The 22,678-nt window shown below is 41.5% G+C and overlaps 1 protein-coding gene across 5 annotated transcripts in view; it reads left to right on the plus strand.

Annotated features, from left to right (window-relative positions):
* Positions 1–18,688, plus strand: part of DOCK11 (dedicator of cytokinesis 11) — an 80,821-nt gene extending 62,133 nt beyond the window's left edge. For all 5 annotated transcript variants that reach the window (XM_063421952.1, XM_063421955.1, XM_063421954.1 and 2 more), the window contains 13 exons: positions 671–853; positions 1,521–1,634; positions 3,293–3,508; positions 3,592–3,649; positions 5,331–5,437; positions 6,418–6,540; positions 7,427–7,540; positions 9,362–9,508; positions 10,368–10,578; positions 10,900–11,093; positions 11,559–11,659; positions 12,937–13,075; positions 15,342–18,688. In XM_063421952.1, the coding sequence (XP_063278022.1) occupies positions 671–853; positions 1,521–1,634; positions 3,293–3,508; positions 3,592–3,649; positions 5,331–5,437; positions 6,418–6,540; positions 7,427–7,540; positions 9,362–9,508; positions 10,368–10,578; positions 10,900–11,093; positions 11,559–11,659; positions 12,937–13,075; positions 15,342–15,464 (1,830 nt within the window). In that variant the 3' untranslated portion in view covers positions 15,465–18,688. The remainder of the gene's footprint in view (positions 1–670; positions 854–1,520; positions 1,635–3,292; positions 3,509–3,591; positions 3,650–5,330; positions 5,438–6,417; positions 6,541–7,426; positions 7,541–9,361; positions 9,509–10,367; positions 10,579–10,899; positions 11,094–11,558; positions 11,660–12,936; positions 13,076–15,341) is intronic.
* The last annotated feature ends 3,990 nt before the right edge of the window (positions 18,689–22,678 follow it).

Genomic DNA, 22,678 nt, shown 5'->3' on the forward strand with positions numbered 1-22,678 from the left:
GCAGGTCCCTGAACCCTACTGTGACCGAGGGAGCTTGCACTGTGGCTTGGCTTGGTCCTGCTGCTCCCTGGGTGGCCCTGTCTGGGGATGCAGGGCAAGTCACTGAATTTTAGGCTCTGAGGGATAAGCCAGTCTCTTGTTTGCATTCCTGAGGGCATGCAGGCATGACTTTAGATGTCTTTGGGGGAACCATGTAGAAGTAGATGTGTGAGCATTGCAGGTCATGTTTCCCAGTAAGGTTAGATTCCTGGTTGGGTTCCTGGATTCTCTGGTGTTCCAGATGGCAGCTTGTGGTGGGAATGTCCGTGGGAGCACCTCTCCTCTCTGCCCCACTGCTTATGATTATGACCTTTGTAAGAACATAATTCTGTCAGTCCAGTTGGGTGAGAATTTGCCAATAAACCCAGATGTTATCAGGGAAGGGATTAGACGGACATAAGCAATCACATCCCCAAGACGCGTGACAACAAAGTTCTCATCATGCAAGGAAATGTGGTTAAAAATAGGCCCCGAATTCATTCCCACAAATACTTTCAGACTCAGAATTCTGGTACAAGTTTTGCTGACACTGTCCAGGCTGGAGCTTAGTTTGTTGCCCTGTGCCCCTGCCCATCTGAACCCTATGCCATTGAGTGGTGTATTTTCTAATATTTGCATGTCTCTTGTGAAGTTTCCCTCAGCGTTTTTCAAGGGAAGGGTGAACATGTGTGCTGCCCTCTGCTATGAGATCCTGAAGTGTTGCACTTCCAAGGTGTCCTCCACAAGGAATGAAGCCTCTGCTCTTCTGTACCTCCTGATGAGAAATAATTTTGAGTTCACCAAAAGGAGAACGTTTCTGAGAACGCATCTTCAGGTCAGTGGCTGGAGAAAAGCTAGAAAGCAGGACATCTCAGATGTAATGAACAGATACAGCAAAAGAGCTTGGTGACCTCATATCTGCAGAGGATCTTGCCATTGCTGTATGGACTAAAATCCTCCTGCTTTCCAGGCTTTGCCTAGTTCCTATTTCCAGTGACTGGTACAGGCACCTTTAGGTAAAATAATTGCCATCAAGAACTCCAAGTTGTTGAGTTTTAGAGTATCAGACACCAGACACATCTCTGTTTTAGAGTATCAGACACCAGAGGCTGACTGGGATGGGGTGGAAAGGACAGCTGCCCTTGAGGCAGGAGAGGGGATTTCCTTGGAGCTGCTTTCTTGGCATTGGTAGTTTTTGAAGCAAATGTAGATACCTATGGGGGCAGATGAATGCCCTCTGGGTTGCAAAGAATCACAGAAAGTAGCTGATGTCCAAACAGAGATTCCTATTATAATAGTTGGATTGTTACTTTTGCAAAGCAGTTTGGTCCTCTGGGGAGTGTCTGTCCTGGGGAGATGTGAGAGCTGAGCCACAATGCCAGCCGCTCCTTACATGGTGGAAAAGACGTGATGTTTTCTTGTGAGCATTTTATTAACTGTGGCCTCAACAAAACCCTTATATTAGGGCTTTTTTAAAATAAAGCCTCTACCTTGTCCCACAGATAATAATTGCAGTGAGCCAGTTAATTGCAGATGTGGCCCTCAGCGGTGGGACCAGATTTCAGGACTCCTTGCTCATCATTAACAACTTTGCAAACAGCGACAGGCCTATGAAGGTGAGTTGGAGATGCCACATCCCATCATGTGCTGTCAGCCCTTTATGCAAGGCTGGGGACAGTCTACAGGAAACTGTGTTTAAGTATAGGGCTAATTGCTGGAACTGTGGTTTATAGGCTCGTAGTGGGCTGCATCTGCTCAGTAAACAAGTGCTATGCCAGTAGCAATAGGACCAGCTGCTCAGGCAGGTCATGTTCCATACATGAGGTTTCACTCCAAGGGGAGGAAGCCCAGCAGCTCAGGTTGTGCTTTGCAGTGTTCTGCTTGCAAGTTTGTCCAAAGAGCTTTCCAGGAACTCCCAGCTTTGAGGGAAATGGCAAGGGAGGGTCTGGTATTTCTGTTGCCTGAAGGTAACAATTAGCAGGGTTTAGTTTTATTCAACTGAGTGTCAATAATGTTAAGAAAGAGCTCTTATGTGGAGATTAATAGTTGTATTTCTTTGGAAAATAATTGCCTGTCTTTGTGCTAGAATTAGTGGTTTGTACCCAACCCACTGAGCAATTGCAGGGTGCTCCATTTCACACAGAGTAGCTGCCATGGCAGGATAGGGGAAATGGGAAGTGATTTTACAGTTCCACGGTTATCCTATGACTTAAAGGCTCAATGGTAACTGCCTCTGGGTGTTAGATTGTGATCTAACAAATTTATAGGTAGGATATACCTGGCAAAAACATCAGCACACAGATGTTGGTAAGGGTTTCATTGGGCTATACTTTATTTGTAATTTACATCACAAGATGATCATTGTATCAGGTTTATGCATTTGTGTAAGTGCAAGAGTACAAGACAGATTTCAACACACTGGAAAGAATGCAGCAGCTGGGGAACAGGAATCTGACAAGAGGGAACATAAACCAGGCTCATCATGGAGGGGAGAGAGCTGAGGGGGAGCCTACCTGATGCTTTCCACAGCAGGCAGCTTATAGAGACATAGTTAGACTTTTTTCAGAGGTGTGGAGTGCAGGACAAGAGGCAGTGTATGCCAGTTCTAACAAGGGCAATTCCAGTTTTGCTTAAGAAAAGATTCTTTCCCAAGAACACTGTGCAGCCCTGGGGCAGGGCTTAGAAAGGAGGTGGATTTTCTGTTTCAGGAGATTATAAAACTTGGCTAGACAAGCCCTGCTCTAACTCAGTGTTGGCCTTGTTCTGAGCAGAGGATCAGATCAGAGCACGTGCTTCTGCACTACATTCCTGTGGTGGGAAGCTCTACAAATGCCTTCAGTGCTTTAGGAATTCAAGAGAGACCACATCAGAGCCTAACAAGCCAGATGTTGAATGACATGAAAAAATACTGGAGCCATGGTTTGTGGTCTCATCCAGAGACATTTGCATGCGTGGAGCACTTCTGTGTTGCTCTCACACCAGCTCCTCAGGATGCCAAAGTGGCAGCCTCATTGTAGCACAGGAGCAGCCAGCCTGGCATCCTGGGCACGGCCTGAAGAGATTGGCCCTGTGCTTGTCGTGACTGAAATGGCTCTGAATGCAGAGGAAACACTGTGCACTGTGTGCAGTGTGAGTTCAGAAAGGAAGAGTTGATCAGCATCATCTACTGTGTTCTCAGTGTTTTCAGATAAGTGGAGTGTTGGCTGAAAGTGTCCTTCCTTGGCAAAGCCTGTATTTTCTATATTAGCTTCTAATTCAGTTTGTTTTGTGCCAGGCAACAGCTTTTCCTTCTGAAGTCAAGGATTTGACGAAGAGAATCCGCACAGTGCTGATGGCTACTGCTCAGATGAAGGAACACGAGAAGGACCCAGAAATGTTGGTAGATCTCCAGTACAGTTTGGCCAAGTCTTACGCAAGTACCCCAGAGCTCCGGAAGACGTGGCTGGACAGCATGGCCAAGATACATGTGAAGAACGGAGACTTCTCTGAGGTAATTTGTGCAGTTAAAAACGTGGTGCACAGCAGGGCAGATTTACAGATGACATTTTGATAATTTCCCTTTGTGTTTTGCAGGCAGCCATGTGTTATGTTCACGTAGCAGCCCTCGTTGCAGAGTTCCTGCACAGGAAGAGTAAGTGTCTGCTGTTTGGGAGACACAAGGAAGGTCATGGTGGGGTTTAGAGGTGTCAGAATCTTTTTAAACACAAGGCTCTCTCAATTCAATAAATTATTGTTTTATAAACAAGCTAAAAAGGAAAAAAATATTGCAATGTGTAAAGCTAGAAGGTGATGAGTAGTTTTTAGGAAACTACTGTAGCTCATACATATTTACTTAGCCATGCTAGCATGGTGCTGAGTGAAATAAGAACTGACACATCATGTCTTGGTTTAAATGTTCACTTGTATTTTACATTAGGAAATGTGCTCGTGGGGGAAGGCCCTGTTAAAAACTGACTCAATATGAGCATCAGAATTATTACTATAGGCAATAGAAAAAACTGTAGAATAAAGCAGTCAAGATACAGTCAAGATGTGAGACTGTGGCCTAACCATACACATATGTAAAGAACAATCAGAAAAAAAAGAGAGTTTTGTGGCTTTGCATAAAACAGGAAGGAAGGACAGCGCTGTGTGTTCTCAAGTTACACCACATTGCAGGTTTTCTTTTTAAATACCTGTTCTACAGTTGATATATTGATTCTATTTCTTATTTCCATCTAAGGGAGTAATTGTTGAAGTGGGCCCTTAATATTTCAGCAAGTTAAGGCTGCATAAAATCTGATAACATGCACTGCCTTGGCTGGAAAGTTCTTCAGTGCCCTGCTCAGGAGGCTTGGAGTCCCTCCAAATTCTGTACTTTGACTTGGCAAAGTGGGAAAAATCGGGACTTGTGGTATATATGCACATTTCACATGGCTGCAGAGAGGGGAGTATTGAAAGTTCACAATGTATTATTTGTACACAAAGGCTGCTTACCACAAGTATTGGTAAAGAAGAACTCCTAAAAGGGAAGAGGAACAAGCCCAAAGGAGTATTAAATGAAGTTTGAAGGTTGAGTTATTTCTGTCACTGGCACTCTTCACATATACAGAGGCTGGAATGGTTCAGTAAGGGCTAAACTACCCAAAGTTTTGGGGTACCTAGCTGGGCTTCCTTGCTAGGAGTGTACAGTGCTGTCTGCTTACCACCCAGCTCTCCAGCAATAGCTGGATAGGGATAGAGTTACTTTTCTTCCTTGGTAGCTGGTGCTCTGTTTTGGACTCAGTGTGAGAGTAATGTATACAACACATGGCTGGTTTCATTGTTCCTCAGTAGTACTTACTCCAAGTCAAGGACTTCTTCAGTGTCTCATGCTGTGCCAGTGAGGAGCTGCACAAAAACCTGGGAAGGAGAATAGCTGGGGCAGCTGACCTGAACTGGCCAAAGGGATATTTCACATCTCAGAATGTCTTGTCCAGTGTATGAACTGGGAAAGTTACCTGGAAAGGGAGCCAGTCTGGGCATGGTTTTGGCATTGGTCAGTAGGTGATGAGTACCTGTATTGTGCATCACTTGATTTTCTTGAGGTTTATATCTCTCTCTTTATTATTACTATTACTACCTTAGTTTACTTTGTTTCAATTCTTAAACTGTTCTTATCTCAACCCATGGGTTTTGCGCCTTTTCCCTGATTCTCCTTCCCATCCCGCCAGGGTTGAGTCGGGCAGTGAGAGAGTTGTTGAGTGGTGTTGATTTGCCAGCTCAGGTTAAAGTACAGCAGTGTGACACATTTGAGATAATTCCACTAATCCATTTGCTTTTGTCTGCTGCAGAACTGTTTCCCAGTGGATGTACTGCCTTCAGGAAAATTACTCCCAACATTGATGAGGAAGGTGCAATGAAGGAAGATGGTGGGATGATGGATGTACATTACAGTGAGGTGAGGTCCTGTACTGTAGATACAGGATATTTGATATCTGATAAGGATTTAGTTTTAGATTTTGTTCATGTGAGCTCTAACAAACCGCAGTTGTGCACTGGTGCCTGTAAACAAGACTGTTCCACTCCAATTTCCCAAGAGAAATCTGCTCTGAATAATTTTCTGTGTATGATTCAGACAGGTAAAACTGATGTAAGTTCTTGCTTCCTATGAAAGGCTTTTCTAGTTCTAAGGTTGAAAAGGCTGCACCAGAACCTTTGCCTGCTGTGTTAGGCAAACACTAATGTTGCCAGCACCGGGCAGCACAGCTGGATGTGATATTTCCAAGGAGAGACAGAATGAATTGAAGCTCTGCAAGGGAGAGATCATCTTAGGGTTCCCTTGGAGTTAGGGCTGTGCTGCAGGACACCATGGTAGCAGAACAATCCAGAAACCCTAGCAGGGCATTGGGGAAGTGGGTAGATCCACCCATGAGTCATAAAGTCTCACAAGTACTTCTGCACCATCCCTGTGCAGCTGCCTTGGTTCGGCCACGCGGCTGAGCGAGGTGGCCCTGCAGCCCCGCTGCCCATTCATCAAGGCTTGATGACCTTGGCATCACAGCCCACTGCTCGTTCCTTGGACATGTTTCTTAGCCACACACCTCTGATCTCTAGTGCTGTCGTGTCCATACTCTCCCAGAGGTTTTGCATTTTCCTGGGGAAGTAACTAAATAACCAGGATGTACTTGCTGGCTATTATGCTAATGATTTATGAAGAATTAATGATTTTTGTAAAAATAACTTGTCCTTTTTCTTCTTCTTCCCCTTCCCCCTCGCCAGAATTTAGAATGCCTTTAGAAAGACGAGGAATACACAGGGTTTATATTTATGTAACTGCAATTACTTGTTCTGGGATTTGATAAAAGTATCTGAAGTTAAAATGGTTTTACCTTCTAAGCTGGGGCATTGGTAACACCACGCATTTGATTGCTCTCATAGGAAGTTCTGGTGGAGCTTCTGGAGCAGTGTATAGATGGCCTGTGGAAAGCAGAGCGTTATGAAACAATTTCTGAAGTTTCCAAACTGATCATTCCTATTTATGAAAAGCGGCGTGAATTTGAGGTGGGTATTTTGAATTAGTTTGCATAGAGCAGGTAATTTTCTAGACTGCTAAGAAAAAGAAACCAGGGGACTTTTTTATTTTTGAAGTTATGAGTTACTGAATTGGTGTCAGTAAAGCACATACTGTGCTTCATTGTTGGTTATTTAAAGAAATTAATGAAAGCAATGATCTGAAAGGTGATTATGAAAGCTAACGAGATGGATGAATCATGTCTAGTGAGTAATTACCACCTTCCTTCCTGTAAAATAAAACTGTTGTCATTCCCTATGCTCATCAAAGCTAGATTCTTTTTGAGACCTGAGGTTTTTAAGAGTTGAAACCAGAATGAGAATATTTCAAAGAAAGGACTAGATCTGTGGGTAATTCAGTGGCAAGTGGAGAAGAGGAAAGGAAGCTGTTCCCAGCCTTGCTCCCTACCATCACGTGCTGTGACTTGTGCTTCACCTTAATACTGGTCCTCTTTCCCTACCTCTGCCATGACAGGACGTCCAGCCATATAACTGAAGGTGGAGGGGGAAGCTTTACCTCGATCTATTTTTTTCATTTTAAAGCTGTTTATAATTTAAAAAAATGCTTCCTGGGTAAAATATTGCCAGCTACTCTGTGTGTGAAGGCTCAATCAGAAAGCACGCTGAGAGTGCACTCAGCCTTCTCTCCAGAGGCAGAGGTATTGCTGCAATCTGTGGGACCCTGCAGACCTGACACTAAGAACGTACTGAAAACCGGGGCTTTCAAACAAGACTGCTTGAGTTCAACCTCTTTGAAAACTGAGGTTTCAATTCTCCAGAGGATTGTGTTCAAGTATCTCAGTAGGTTCTGGTATTAGTTAGAATGTCCTGCTTGAAAAATCCTGCTTTCATCGTAATGTCAAAATCTGATTTCCAGAAACTTACCCAGCTGTACAGAACGCTCCACGGAGCATATGCTAAGATATTGGAAGTAATGCACACAAGGAAGAGGCTTCTTGGAACCTTTTTCAGAGTGGCCTTTTATGGACAAGTAAGTATATACGCTGGCTTGCCAGCTACCCCTCACCAGGCATCCTGGCCCCAAATGCTGCTTCTCTGTCAGACCTGGAGTTGAAAAGCTCCTCTGGTGCAGCCACCAGTGTGTTTATGTGAGTGTTTTGGAATTGCACACTGGGGATGAGGTTTTGTATCTGTCTCCAGAAGCACTTGATTTATAATAAAAGTTTATGATTCTGCTGGTAGGCTTTTCATAAAACAACCCAGCTGTAGGAAATGGCTTAGTGAGTTCAGAAAACACTGAAGGTTTTTTTGTAATTATAGTTATTGTAGGTTACACAGACACAATTTAGTGTGCAGGGTATATAACTAGTAACAGTGTGTAACTATAACCATTGTATATAAACAGTAGTAGTAACAGACATTTATTTCTACAGAAAAATGCTGCTCCCTCATGGGTATTAGCAGAATGAAAGGTTATGAGAGAAGCTGGAGGCAAAACATCTGTCAGTGTTGGTTACACACATGTAGAGACAGGTAGTACTTTTGTTAGCTGAGGTAGCTGGAAAACTGAATAAGATCTGGGGCTCAGAGTCCAAGGAGGCAACATGATCTTATCATATCTGATGAAGGCTTCTGAGCTTAAAAGCAGTTGTAGCTTTATTTTGTTTCTCCACCTACAGCAGTTAATAAAATGTGATACCCTCATGTCCTTTCTCTCTCTGAACAACCTGCTTCTGCTTGTGGACTCATAACCGAGGGGGAGGTGCAGGACCCGTCTTTAGGAAACACCATGTAAATTATATTGGCCTTGCCTTTCTTTATTCCTTCTTTTAGAACAGATGATGAATACGCCAAAACCATCACGGGTTTGCACCTTTGAATGTCACTGTCACCACATACCAGAGCAGTGACTTCTGTTGCAGCAAACATGCATTTTATATTTACCCTCATCTTCTCTGTAACTTTGGATATGTACAAAGTGGATAAGGTTAGCAACAGATAAAAGGAAACAACTGCTAACTTAGTTTTCCAGAAGCTGGAAATAACTGGATCAGCCCTTAAATTTAAGCTGTGTAGCATCCCAGCCAACCAGTACTTGAGCCAGTTTTGCACTTTAAAGCTTTTTAGGCTTTATATTCCAGCTACACACAGATACCCTAATTCTGTGTCACAAGTTCTAACTGGAACAGCTCACCAAAGCATGAAGTTCTCATGCTGTTCCCATTATGGGTAAGACTGATGATGCAAGCACAGCCTTTGATGCATTTTGGTCTCTATTTACAGTAAATACACCAAATCCCACTTCCCTGAATACAAGAGGAATTAAAGCACAGGAAACCCATTTCTTTTATTGCCTAAAGGCTCTTGCAGTGTACACAAATTCCTTAATTTCAGACACTTTCTGTGACTCTGCAGTCAGGGCTTCCTCCACTTACGTATCTTTCTACTTCCTCTCTGTCCCTTGTTTTTGTGGGTTTTTTCCTCCTGTCTCTTTCCAGCCTTCTAAAAGGTCAAATGCTGGCCAAACCATCTTCCACATAGTTTAGATTTCTCACTGGTCATACTCAAGCAATGATGTGTTGTGTTTGTGTTGGTTGAAGAATTTTTTTTTTTTTTAAGACCATTTTTGCCTGTTAAACAGGCAAAGTTCAGTGAGACTTTGTGAGCCAGAGCCTTCCAAACCTTTTTGGCTTTCTGAAATGTTAGTAGAAGCTTGCTTTATAAGCAGCAAATCTAAGATAAAAGTTTTCCAAATGAAGAAACATAGCTATTCCTCATTGCTTTTTTTTTTTCTCTCTCTCCTCTTTTTTTTTTCTTTTTCCTTTTCTTTTTTTCTTGTGGTTAATGCCAGACATTCTTTGAGGAAGAAGATGGGAAGGAATACGTCTATAAGGAACCAAAACTGACAGGCCTCTCAGAGATCTCCTTCAGACTTCTTAAGCTTTATGGAGAAAAATTTGGATCAGAGACTGTAAAGATTATCCAGGATTCCAATAAGGTAGAGTTAAACTGCATGCTCTGTGGAGCTGAAGGAAGAGGACAGAGCATCCCTTCCTTCTGCCAGTGGGAGGGGAAGAATGAGCCCTCTGCTCTACCCTCTTACAAACACCTGCTTCCTGTTGCCCCTGGCATCCTCATGCTCCTGGGTGTGGACATGTTGCACAGCTTGACAAGTGGTGGTGCTTCTGTGGCTCCCAAGTGTGAATTATGAATGCGAAATTGCAGTCTCCATCATGCTGAGCCTTGCTGAAGGCATTAGAAACCAGCACAGAGCATCAGGTGACTGGAAGCCGAGTTACTTCTTGCTGCTTTGACACTACAAGTCTAAAAGAAAACCTCTTTGGGCCTTGCAGCCTTAGCTCCTTTCTTTTCATATGAAATACTCCCTTATGCTGCCTGCAAGAGCTGTGCACAACCTTAGGCTGCAGTGGAATTTATTTGGGTTACCAAAGACAGTGCTGGTGATTCCAAAGCTGGTTTAGTGCAAGCCTGCAGGCTTGCCTGGCCCAGCACTGTATGAGCACTGGATCACAATCTGGAAACTTTGGGTCATATTAGAAGGACTGAGTAGCTCAGGCTTGTGCTGTGATGGATCAGGGGACGTGACTGCCTACAGCAGGAACAGCTTGTTTGGCACCAGGTGATGTATTTCTTGTGCCACACCTCCTTGTCTTATCTGCTGGTGGATGGTCTAGACATCCCAGTTGAGGGCAAAATGAGCATTTGGTGAGTCACTGGCCTTCATGCAGTGAGGCCAGTCAGCCTCAATTAGTTTAAATCAGATCACAGTGAATAGATTAGCCAATTGTAACTTATCAACCTTTGCTCCTCCTGTGCGTAACCCTATTATTTCATAGGTCAACGTTAAAGACCTTGATCCCAAGTATGCCCATATTCAAGTGACTTATGTGAAGCCCTACTTTGAAGACAAAGAAATGTCTGAAAGAAAAACTGAATTTGAAAGAAATCATAATATCAATAGATTTGTTTTTGAAACTCCTTACACTTTATCTGGAAAAAAGCATGGCAGTGTGGAAGAACAATGTAAAAAAAGGACCATTCTAACTAGTAAGTACAAATATCTGAGCATGACACAGTATCAGTAACTATAAGGAGACTATTCTTGCTCATAAAAATATTCCAGAAGTGTGATAAATTCTCTCAGCTTAATCAGAATTGTGAGACAATATTCTGATTGGGAGGGGGAATTTACCTTGTATTTTTATGTGCACATTTTCGCGGATTAAAAAATTGTGCTGGTTAATTACAGCCTTGTTTGGGATTTGACATCCCCAAGGGCAGGAATCTGCTTGTGTATGTTCTATGAAGAGTACTCCTATGTGCTGTATGGCTTTTCAATATATACATTTCTTTTGCTGTTTCTGCCAGCTTTGAACTCCTTTCCATATGTTAAGAAGAGAATTCCGGTCAATTATGAACATCAAGTTAATTTAAAACCAATTGATGTCGCCACTGATGAAATAAAGGACAAGACAGCAGAGCTGCAGAAGCTCTGCAGCTCTGCTGGTGATGTTGACATGATCCAGCTGCAGCTGAAGCTGCAGGGCTGTGTTTCTGTGCAGGTCAGTCTGTTTGATGTCTGTTCAGAATTGTGTTTACATACACAGCTCAGGGTGAGGCATCGTCACAACACGTTTACTTTCCAGAAATCATTAACTACCCAGGCTTCGGGGCTGCAGCCTCCAGCACAGCCTCCCTGTCACGTTCAGTGCTACACAAGCGGCTGGCTCATGGGAATAAACATTTTCTCCGGTGGTGTTTACATTGTCAAGTCCAAGTGTAATTGCACATTAATTAGCCGTAAGTAACTGCTGAAATATACTTAAGTCTTGAAGACTGTACTGTAAGAGTCAGGCACAAAGGGCTGTTTTGTGAGCCTGGCTTCTCAAGCTGGATAAGTGACCTTAGGACTCAGACCATGCTGCTTTTCCACATGGAAATAAGAGGAAAATATGAGGAAACAAACTTAATGTCTCTCTTTACCTCAGCAAGAGTTCTAGCATAAATGATTTCTTCTTTCATTCTAGGTTAATGCTGGTCCTTTGGCCTATGCCAGAGCTTTCCTAAGTGACAGCCAGTCCAGCAAGTATCCTGCCAAGAAGGTGAATGAGTTAAAAGAAATGTTCAGGTAGGATTTCTAATGTAATAAAAACTAGCAGCTGGCTGAAAGATGATGCCTGCTTTGATTATATTTTTGTCTGTCTCCAAATTCAGCAGATGCTGGATACTTAGATATGTTTTATAAAGATCCAAGTCTCATGGGGTTGTGGGTGCTCACACATATGAAAAAAGGTGATGAAATTATATATATCAAGATTTCCCAAGTCCAGGGTTGTGCTCTCCATGGAGAGATTTGCTTGAACACTTGCTTCAACAGTTTGTGTGGGTATTTGAGATTATCACATGAAGTATGTTTGAAAACCAGAGATCTGACTGTTCTGTGTTTAGGGGTCTTTGATATTGTGTACTGATTGCCAGTTTTTCGAAGGCGATTTTTTGCTAGCTAATGATGAACTTGAAATATTTTAAAGCAAATCCTTTCCCAGTTTATGGAAGAACACTGCTCTTGTTTCTATTGCTAATTTTTGAAACTGTGTGACTTGCACAGACTTTTTCCAATTTCTGTCATTTAGGGTAAGTTTTACCTCCCACTTGAAAGTGGATATGATTAGGCAACTCTTGTTTCACCTCAAGATGATGAGTCTTTACCAACTCTTTTCTGGACCTCTCAGGTGTAACCAGTTGTCCACCAGCCCCTGCATTTTTTACTCTGTGCTGGTGATTGCCATTTCACCCATTTCTCCATTCTCATTGTATGAAGAAAGCATAATTTGGGCCAATCCTATTCTCCTTCCATGCATCAAGTAACCTGGCAATCAGGAAGCAATCCCTGAAAACATGCCATGCATGGTTTTACTTTCCAGCCCTGCAGTGCAAACACAATCTCCATTTGAGATGAGAATGCGTTTTTACTGAGTTTTATAAAAAAGGAAAATATGTGTGTTAAATGAAGCAAAGAATGAGTAACAGATCCCAGAAAGATCATTACAGGTCCCCATAGTGCTGTAACTTCTTTCTGGGGGGTGTCTCTGCTGTCAGGAGCCTGACCTCTGACAGCCCTGCTGTGTCACACGCACCCAGCTCTGGCCAGCCCTGCAGGGCTGGCTGTCCCATCTACTGAGGATCCAGGCTCAAAGGAGTTCCAGTAGAATGCCCAATGCCTGTGTTGCAGACCCTCTTCATTCCCTGATTCACTGTGCCAGGGATACTCCTAGAATATGTCTTGCCTCAAACACTGGAGAAAAGGGGGTGGGGAATACTGAGATTTGCCTGTCTGTTCAGTTGCTTGCTTTGGCAGAAGACTGGACTATTGTAATGCCCCAAGTTCATTCCTTTCCTCCCCAGGAAATTTATCCAAGCCTGTGGAATTGCTCTGGAGCTCAACGAGCGTCTCATTAAGGAGGATCAAGTGGAGTACCATGAGGGGTTAAAATCAAACTTTCAGGATATGGTGAAAGAGCTTTCTGACATCATCCATGAACAGGCACGTACTGTACAGTGGGAGCCCACGGAGGTGGCTCCCTGTGATTGAAAACTGACTTAAGCTGTAAACTGGCTGGGAACTGAAAATGTGATTGCTCCTTGTGTTCTGCAGCTAGATATAAAATGGGGAGTAAGTGAACATGAAAATTAAGCAGTAGATGTGGGGGATTCCTAAAACTGGTTTCTGTTGACTGAAAGTCTCAGCCCTATGCTGGTATTCAGAGTGCTGCAGGGTGGAGTCTTCAGTGACACACCACTGCCTGCTGTGGTCATCAGAAATCCTCTGCCATGTTCTGCATCTTGTCTGCAAATTGTAAAGAGGTCACAGGTCAAAGTTCTCTGGCAGAATTTCCATTTCCTCGGTCATGTCCAGCTTATGGGGTTTTATTTAGTATGTTATTTTTCTTTATATATGTTTTCTTATAATTTTTGCCTAATGCCAACATGCCGTTCATATGCACTATAAATTTCTGGTAATTAATCTGGTGTATGGATTTTATGTTTTCTTGGATCTTTCTAGGGAAATATATTTGAACAGTAGGATCAGAGAGGTGAGAGATTCAAAGAGCAGCTGTACTTCTGTCTACTCATAAAAAATGGACAGGCAAATTCCACAGTCAGTTGAGTAGCTGTTCACACTAATTGAAAAATCTGCAAGTGGCAAAATAATACAACTGCACCAACCTGCTGTTTGTAAATAAGGTTAATTTACAATAAAAAATGCGTATGAGAATCAGCGTCTTGTTATGAAAGAGTACAATATAATTTAAGGTAAACAGTCTTATGATGGGGATGAATTCTGTTGTAGGAGTGTAAGGGTGGATCTGTCCAATAGTGACTGCTGCATTCCTGTTGCATTTTTTAGATTCCCCTTCTATTCTGCTCATGGCCACCATTGTTTTTGTGTGCAAACTGTTGATTTTGCGCATTTGCCACACTGTTTTTTTCACTGCCACTACCTGCATACTCCACTACTGAACTTTGCTCAGAGAGGCTTGCTCGTAAGAACTGCCACCTGTTAAACTCTAAGCTGTGTGCCAGTGCCAAGACATTTAATTTGCATGCAGCTGCTGGAACTTTTGTGGCTTTTGAATTTTGCAATAGTCAAATCAAAAACAAATCAGTCAGTTCTGCACTGTCCAAGTACAATAACTATGATTATTTTAGAACAAAGAAGCATTGTTAAAACACAGCCCCTGTTACCGCAATAGATTTATCCACTGCTGTGTTGTCTTTGCTTAACGGGCAAAATATGACTGAAATGTCCAGGTGAAGGGCTCCCTGGGAAGGGTGTACTTTCCACTCTCTTCTTGTAATAGCTCGAAAGGCGGCTTAAAATACAGTGTTTGTGAACGCTGTTCTTCAGTTGCGCAACACCGTGTGCAACAGCTGAATTGAACTTTGCATTGCCATCAAAGGGCCTAATATCTAACAAATTCAACCTAATGGAATAAGTGTTCTTACTTTGCAACATTACTCAGTTAAATGTAAAAAATACACTGCATTAACTTAGGGCTCTCATTGCAAATAACATATGCTTTTATAAATATTGTCAGTGTCCTAAAGCATCACAGGCAGTGCCCTTTGTTTGAGATGCACGAGCAGATAGGTAATCACCGGGTCAGCCTGTGACTTATTTACAGATCTTTTAAGCTAAAATGTAAACACAAAAAAATTTATAAACTGCAGCTGAACAGATCCAGGAAATTTCAGACTGGAAGAAAGCTAGATGTCCAGAAGCTGTTTATGATGGCCAGTAATCTAAGTTTCATTTATGCAGTTTCAAGGTAACTAACTTGACTGGTGAACCACGTGGTAAAAGTAAGTACAGAGTCAGGTCTGCCATTCCAGCAGGGTCCTGTGCTGTCAGAGTGTCCTTCAGGCTACAAAGTACAAAATCTGGCCGCAGAGGTAGTGTGGGATTTTTGTGGGGGATTTAGCTGCACATACTTCCTATGCTCACAAAAAAACTATTGGAATTCTGTTAGTGCTAAGGCATAATAAAAAACTGTTGTACAGAGAGCCGTTTCTTTCTTATAGTGTGTAGTTGTAACTAGAAGTGATCCAGTAATACACAGAATGGTGTGTATATTAATGCTACAGAAATAACTAAACTACTCTTCTTTCTCATTTCTTTGTTACGCTGCCTTTGTGAAACAGCTTTGAAGACAAGGTTGGATATCTCTTTTGCATACCTTTCTAAACAGCATGATTATCGTAATGAAGTGAAAACTGTATTGAAATTGTGATTTTTTTGCTTTGTTTAGATCTATCAGGAAGACACAATGCATTCGCCGTGGATGCAGGACTCTCTTCACGTCTTCTGTGCGATCAGCGGAACCTCTGGTGATGGAAGTTACTGCTCACTCAGACCCACTGCTGACATATAAACATATCAGTCATATTTTACAGAGCCTTCTCAGGAATTCTTTGAACTGTACAAAGGTTGTTTACAACCATCCGTGATGAGCAAAGATTGAGTTGTGGGGTGGTTTGCTTTGCTTTGCTTTGGGGTTTTTTTTTTTCCCCACAAAAAAAGTTGCCATGCTTTCAAACCAGGGTGCTTGCTTATTTTGCTGAGCAACATTGAAAGTGCCTGGACATTGCACCACTGTGCTTGTTTTCTACTATTTGTTTTAAGCTAAATGAGTAGCAGGACATGGAAAGGCAGTTATCCAAATACATGTTGAATTGCTGAACTATGAATTGCAACAATGACGTTCTGTGTAAAATTGTACAGTGGAATATAATAAAATGTGAAACTACTTTGTAAATAGAAGGAGTGTAGGGTATATACAAACTAGCATTATATCATATTTGCTGCTAAAAGCTTTGTTGAACAGGGGATATGAAGAGAAATGGTATTTACTGGTAAGAGACCTTTCTCTTCTAAAAAGTGGCTTGGAGTCCACATATTCCTATTGTAGTCCATGCGAGTAAACTCGCCCTAGTCTGGAATAACTAGAACATAAATCAGAAATTATAATTTTCATACATCCTCAGAGCAGATATTTCTAAAGTAATCTCCATGAAAGTTGAGCTTACTGTAGCTGATTCCAATTTTGAGTAACCTTTCACAGCTGCAGGAGAGGATGGATTGTACTCACTGAGAGCAAACCTGAGAGATGTGTCACTTGATATGAGTTTTCTCCTGCTTGCCACTCATGGTCTCACACAGATATAAACGCTGAGAACAGCCTAAATTGAGTTGGAAATTACAAGCTTTAACAACTTTTGGAAAAAATTCTGATAATTGAAGAGATGTGGTTTAAAAAATTGCAGCACATCAAAATAACTTATACAAAATTGAGGGATTTGTTAGCACCACAAGTCATGTGTGTTACCTCCTGTTAAACAGATCTGTTCTCTGAAAACTCATTGTTTTTGTCTGATAGGTGGTTGGAGAAAATGTATTTTCCAGAGTTCTTTTATTCCTTCTTCCCCTTCCCAAAGCTTTCATACATTCTCTGCCTCTTTTTTAATAACATGCTTCAGATTCAGGAAGAAGAACACAGTCCAGTAATTCTTTTATCCAGCAACATTTTTAACATCCATGTTTTTCAAAATCATGTCAATTGTAAATATTGTTCCAGTAGTTCATGTGGAAAAGGTGGTAGTTTTAAGGATATGTAACAAAATGCCGTAATAAAAGGACTCCAGCTGGGTATTTAGCTTGGCTGTAGTGTCTATAAAATGTTACATTTCTAAATCTTTGTGACAAAAAGTATCTTCAAATAGTAACTGGACCACATTTCAAAATGTTTATTACGCGCGATTCTAATTGCCTACAATTATTCACATTCTGAGGAAATACTGCTGTGATCCATAAATTCACCAATTAGCTGTTCCAAGCAAAATACAGATGTGCCTATAACAAACCAACCACATTTCTGCTTCTATGTGCTTTTGTGCGAGACAGGCTCTAAATTTAGCACAAACTTTCAGTAAGAGGAAGGGAGACTAGCATGTGTAAATATGGTTAACACCTTCCCGATGGTTATCTTTCAACAAATAACACTTAAAAGCATATAGTGAGAGTTTTCCAAATTACTAAGAGGTGTGAAGCCCATTAAGAGTCAATCCAATACAAGACGCTTTCAGAGCTAATTGACCTCTAAACATAAAGGCATATCTTGACTACAGTCAGCAGACGTATGCGATGTAGACACCCAAAAGCTCTTGCACCGTAGCTCTTTCCAATACTACAGGTAACCTGGTAGTTTTCCTCAGTTTTCAGGGAGATCCTTATGCATATTTTTTGATGTCTTTAATGTTCTGAGATAATATCATTGGCTGAATTTTCAATTTCTATTCCTTGTTTTAACTGGAATTCCAGTGAAATTCTTACTTGTGTCTTCAGATGTCTTTAATGGTCCAAAATGAATTTTATTCTGAATTTCTGAAGCTGTTGATGTTGGAGTTGTCCTGTAATTTCACTGTCATATACTGGAAAGCTGTCACAGTAATTTGGCCAAAAAAGAAGTGCTTAATACCAGTTCAAATAGAATATATAGAGTCACTGCATTTCAGAAGATACGCTTACTTGCAGTTTTAATAAATAACAGAAATTATATGCCCTAAAGATTAGCCTTCTTTCCTGGTAAATATTTTTTCTAGATTTTCTACAGAAAAAAAACTCCTTTTCAGATAGGTTGTAAGAAGACTGGTAACAAACCAACTTGTTTTTCCTTTATGGATTCACCAATCTAGAAAGATGAGGAGTGGCCATTATTTTACAGCTGTTTTGGGATAATGGTGACAAGAAGATGATCACATTTTCTCTATCCTTTTCTTGCTTAATTGTCCCAGTTTAGAGAAATCCTTCAGATCTTTTCCTATTCATGGCTGAAAGAGCTTGATTCACAGACATATCTGGAGAATGTACTGTATATGTGCCTGTTTTATGTAGCTGATACTCATATTGGGTACATCCTATTTGCTGCCTGTTTGAAAATAGAAAAGTCTGTTGTTCATTAACATTTTTGATTTTCATATATTGCCTAAAGCATGGCAGGATTTTTTTAGCCTTGAAAAATTAGTGGAACATATTTCAAATTACATCCTGGCACGCACTCTTTCTATACCTTGGTTTGGCTACATTACATATTTTAATTATTTATTTAATCTAATTATTTTTGCTGCAAAACTGCTGTGTAACACATCAAGTCTTCAGAATGGACGCCTTGGTAATTTTGCATGAAGGAAAAGAAATGGGATGAAGTATCTGAGGATTAAGAAGAGTTGGCTACTCTCAGTATCAGGATTGGTTTGGGTAATGGGATGTGTCAGAGCCAGATGGTTTGCAAATAGGACATACAAAGTAACAAACTAGTATTTTATGTACAAGAGCTTATTTGTAGAGATTTACAGAGTAAGCAAAGTGTAAACATTCTCTCTCTTGGAAGTACTGCTTCTCTCTCTGCAGAGAGATTAGAAACTATCATTGTAAGAAAAATAACCTCAGAGCTCCATTTCCTCTCCCCCAGAAATCTGGTATGAATTTATTGCAGCGAATGATGTATTTTTGCATATTATTTGGTGTTCTAAACTTCTTTTGATATTAGGACTTGTCATGAGACAGACCAGCAAATGAAAAATCATGGATGAGAGAATACCTGTAGTGTGTAATGTTTGGTTTTGTTCCAGAAGACCTTTGAACATACACAACATGGTATTTTGATACACAGTAAGATTTTACATAAAAGTAATACCTTTGTCTCAAAGTAGGTAAAATATGTTTTCCCTTTCTAAAGAGACCAAATCCCATGGACTCCACATTATGATTTGAGTAACTTGGCCGAAAAGAACTGGAGAAGAAGTGGAAATTATGGGCTCAAAAATTCAATAGAAATTAAACTGCATCTTACCCAACTCACCCACTTAAGGAGAGTAGCACATGTTGATCTGATGTTCACTGAGAGGAGTTCTCTAACTAAAAAAGGGAGGAGCACTGTGTACAGCTAATTCTTATGCAACCACAGACTGTAATACTTCAAAATAAGTTTGGCACTGTTTGTGCCAAACAGTGGCGAACCAATTGTGATGTACATATAATATTTCAGCTGGATGTAATTTACTCTCTTCTCATGTAAATGTAACACCTGCTGCTCCATCATCATAACAGGAGTGCTTTTATCCTGCATGTTTTACCTATGAGTGTTGTATGAGCCCTGTTTAACACAGAGGATGAACAGAGCTGCTCAAGAGCTTCCTGAGACCAACCATCCTATACTGCTCTTTTTACTTTCTTTTTCTTGAATAATGAATAATTTTGACAAGAAGCCAGGGAAAAAATCACATTGCAGTCAAGTTCAGGGTTTATTCCAGGTCAAAATAAAAGACTACACAAACAGGGAAAATAAGTGTTTCAATAAACATGTTTGGTCTAGTGTTTTATTTTTTAAAAGTTTTTCTTCATATTACAGGGTGAGTGGTCAGAAGCTAATCAAGTGTATGTTTTGTGGGACTAAACACTAGTGCACTGAACTATCACATATGCGCCCTCTAAAGAAGATTACCAAAATATATCTTCAAACACAGTACACCAAATGAAATGGTGAACCCTAAATTATTCAGCAACAAATAGATGTTGACTTAAAAATCTAAAGGAGCGTGAGTGCCACAACATCCAGCTCAGGAAAATCCCAAAACCATGATTCATTGGGAAAACAAACAGTCATACACACAAATTTATCAATAGAAACAAGATGTGAATCAAAAGTACAGAAACGTCCCAGCAGATCACTCTACTTTCCTAAAAAATATCCAGTAAGTTTGTAGTTGGGTTTTTGCTCTGTTTGTTACAATTTTCAAACCCAGACTTTTGGGGATATATTTATTGTTCCTCTTCTTCAACTAACTCAACTTACAAGGTGATTAGACTAATGTATATACCCAGGCAGTTGCACCAGCTCTTACATGATATAATGTAAATCAGGTATAATTATTATTTACCTCTCCAGAGGATAAAGGACAAACTGCTTTTTCTACTCCTGTCTTCTGGGGCTTCTGTATGGGGCCCTTGCAAGCCTTGGCCAAACAGCTGTAAAGCCAGGTCTGTGCCCTGCCTCCCTTGGTGGGTCAAGGAGTTACTCCCTTGCCAAATTAATAGGTAAATTAAAGAGATCTTGGTTCTCTGGGGACAGTGAGCTGAAAAGTTGATGCACAGGCTTGTAATAGAATTTATCGGGGGGGTGGGGATACAACATTTGCACAAGTATACTTAGTTCCATATCCACCCAAAAGTGCTCTTCAAAGGAGGTGGGTTTTTTCCCACATAATTTCTCATTTGCAGCAGGGCTTGGGCAACAGTTCAGAGTTCGCAGAACTTATGTCTCCTGTGAACATGTATCCCAAAATTCTAGATGTCCCCAAAGAACATGACAAAGGTCAAGAAGTGAGAAGCCACATGAGTCAGACTGGGCTTTTTCAACACAGTTTTGGATTTTTGTGCCTCAGATCCAGCTGTATTCTATTTGTATGCCATTTTTGAACTGACTCCAGCCATCTTTTTGAAGAGCCTGTAATTATGTCGGCTGAGACCTAAACTATTGACAGAAGTTGCTGCAAAATCAGAAAGGAGGAATCTCAACATTGATGTGGAACAACCTCTGATCACAAAAGGGACAATTCCCTATGGCCCTGTGCTGCTAATAATCGTTGCTTCTTTCTGGACTTAGTAATTGTGCAGGCACACCAGGCACTGGCACCATTTGTTAATCTGATTTAGGGAACATGCACAGGAAAAAATCATTGAATTTGTGTTTTATTGCTTCTGCAAACTCACTGCATGGTCCCACAGTCACCGGCTTTGGCTGTGTGGGTGGAAGAGGCAGGAGCACACAGCCAAGGGCAGGTCAGTAAGATGATTGTAAATCAGTTTATAGCAAACATGAAGCCATACCTTGTTCAACAGATCATTTGAAAGATACCTCAGGTGTGTCTATACGAGTCCCAGTCACTACAGCGCAGGTGCATTAGCTCACAAGAACATGAACGAGCATGAGATTTGCAAGAGAAAGCTGCAGGACAGGACTCAATGAGATTGAGAAATGGGAAGTCTCTGGTAGGTGGCAGGGATCAAAGGCTCTGGCAGCAGTTGTGATTGCTGTGAATAGAGACGGGGATGTGACAAAGAGCTGAGCATTCGGGTAGAATGGAGAGAGAGAGAGGAGGAAAAATGTTTCAGCTGCCGACAGCACTGATGGGCAGGCAGCCAAAAGCAGTAACGATTGCATGTGCCCTTGGCATTGGCTTTCCTGGGAGAAGGAGTGGACTAAACAGAAAAAAGGAAGGAAAGAAAACATCAGCAAGGAAACTGAAAGCAAGAGAGGGTTGCTTGGATCAGGTCTACTCACTAAATGTCCTCACTAGCAAGCATAGTCCACGCTTGCTGTAAGTAGTTGCACAATCTGATCCCCATCACACAGCTTAAATGTTCCACATCCTGGAACTTTACACCATTTTTATTTGGTTAAAATTGCAGGTCCTTGGGCACTTTCTAACAGCAACTAGAGGTCCTCTTATTTCACAGGGAAACAAACAGGCAGAAAAGAAAAAAAAAAAAAAAAAAAAAAAAAAAAAAAAAAAAAAAAAAAAAAAAAGCCCAACATTAACACAGGATATTCCCCACCCTTTCATGAAAAGATCCACTTCCCTTTTTCTAGAATGAGTGTCTAAAAAGCAGATGAACTCTTGCAAAACTCTTTGAGGAGCTGAGTAAATACTGAAATATTCTGTTGGGTTAGGAATAAGTTAGTTTTACTAACAAATTTTGGGTTGCCTTGAAACTCAGCCAAGTTTCCTCCCTGCTGAATCTGTACTATTTTTAGAATACCTGCATTTAGGTGGTAACTAGGACCAAGCTTGCTAGCCACCACAGAATTCTAGTTCAGAAGTAAAAGCCTTATCCCAGAGATTTTATTCTCCTGAAATCCATCAAAATAGCACTTACGTACTATTCCAAATTCTGTGAAAAATTTGGAAAACTTGCTGCATCACACCCATAAATGTGAGAGCAAAATTTCAAGTGACCATACTGTATTTGGAAGAGACTGAAGCAGAGGGAGTTTGGGGAAGTTTGTGGAAGGCAGATCCGGGAAAAAAAAAGAACAGTAACAACAACAAAAGAACAATATGCATTTTCAGCACAGATGAGAACTGTAGAAATTAGCTGAATTTTCAGGAGGGATTTCAAAAAGCGACATTCTGCCAGCGGGTGAATAGCTGCTCCGACATCAAGAGGACTGTTCGGGGATGTGCTAACGTAGCTGCTTTCCTGGGAGAGGATATGAACCATATCCCGTCTGGGGCACGGTTCAAGAGCTGTAGCGGACAAGCGTGAACCCGGTTGTAGAAGGAAAGCTACTTTGACTCACAGAATGAGACCTTTGTGACTCTTTGGCCGCGCTGCAGCGCCGTGTGAGGGGACACGGAGGGCACGGGGCTGGCGCGGAGTGGGCGCGCTCCCCGCAGGGGCCGTGCGGGCACCGCTCGCGTCCCGCGGCGCCGCTGCGGTTCCGCGACCGCGGCTCGGCCAAGCCCGGGCTCGGGGAGGCACCGACGGCTCCGGCGGAGGGGAACTCAGTGATCTCAGTGCCTTTTG

Source organism: Prinia subflava, chromosome Z (assembly GCF_021018805.1).
Source record: "Prinia subflava isolate CZ2003 ecotype Zambia chromosome Z, Cam_Psub_1.2, whole genome shotgun sequence".
NCBI lineage: Eukaryota > Metazoa > Chordata > Aves > Passeriformes > Cisticolidae > Prinia > Prinia subflava.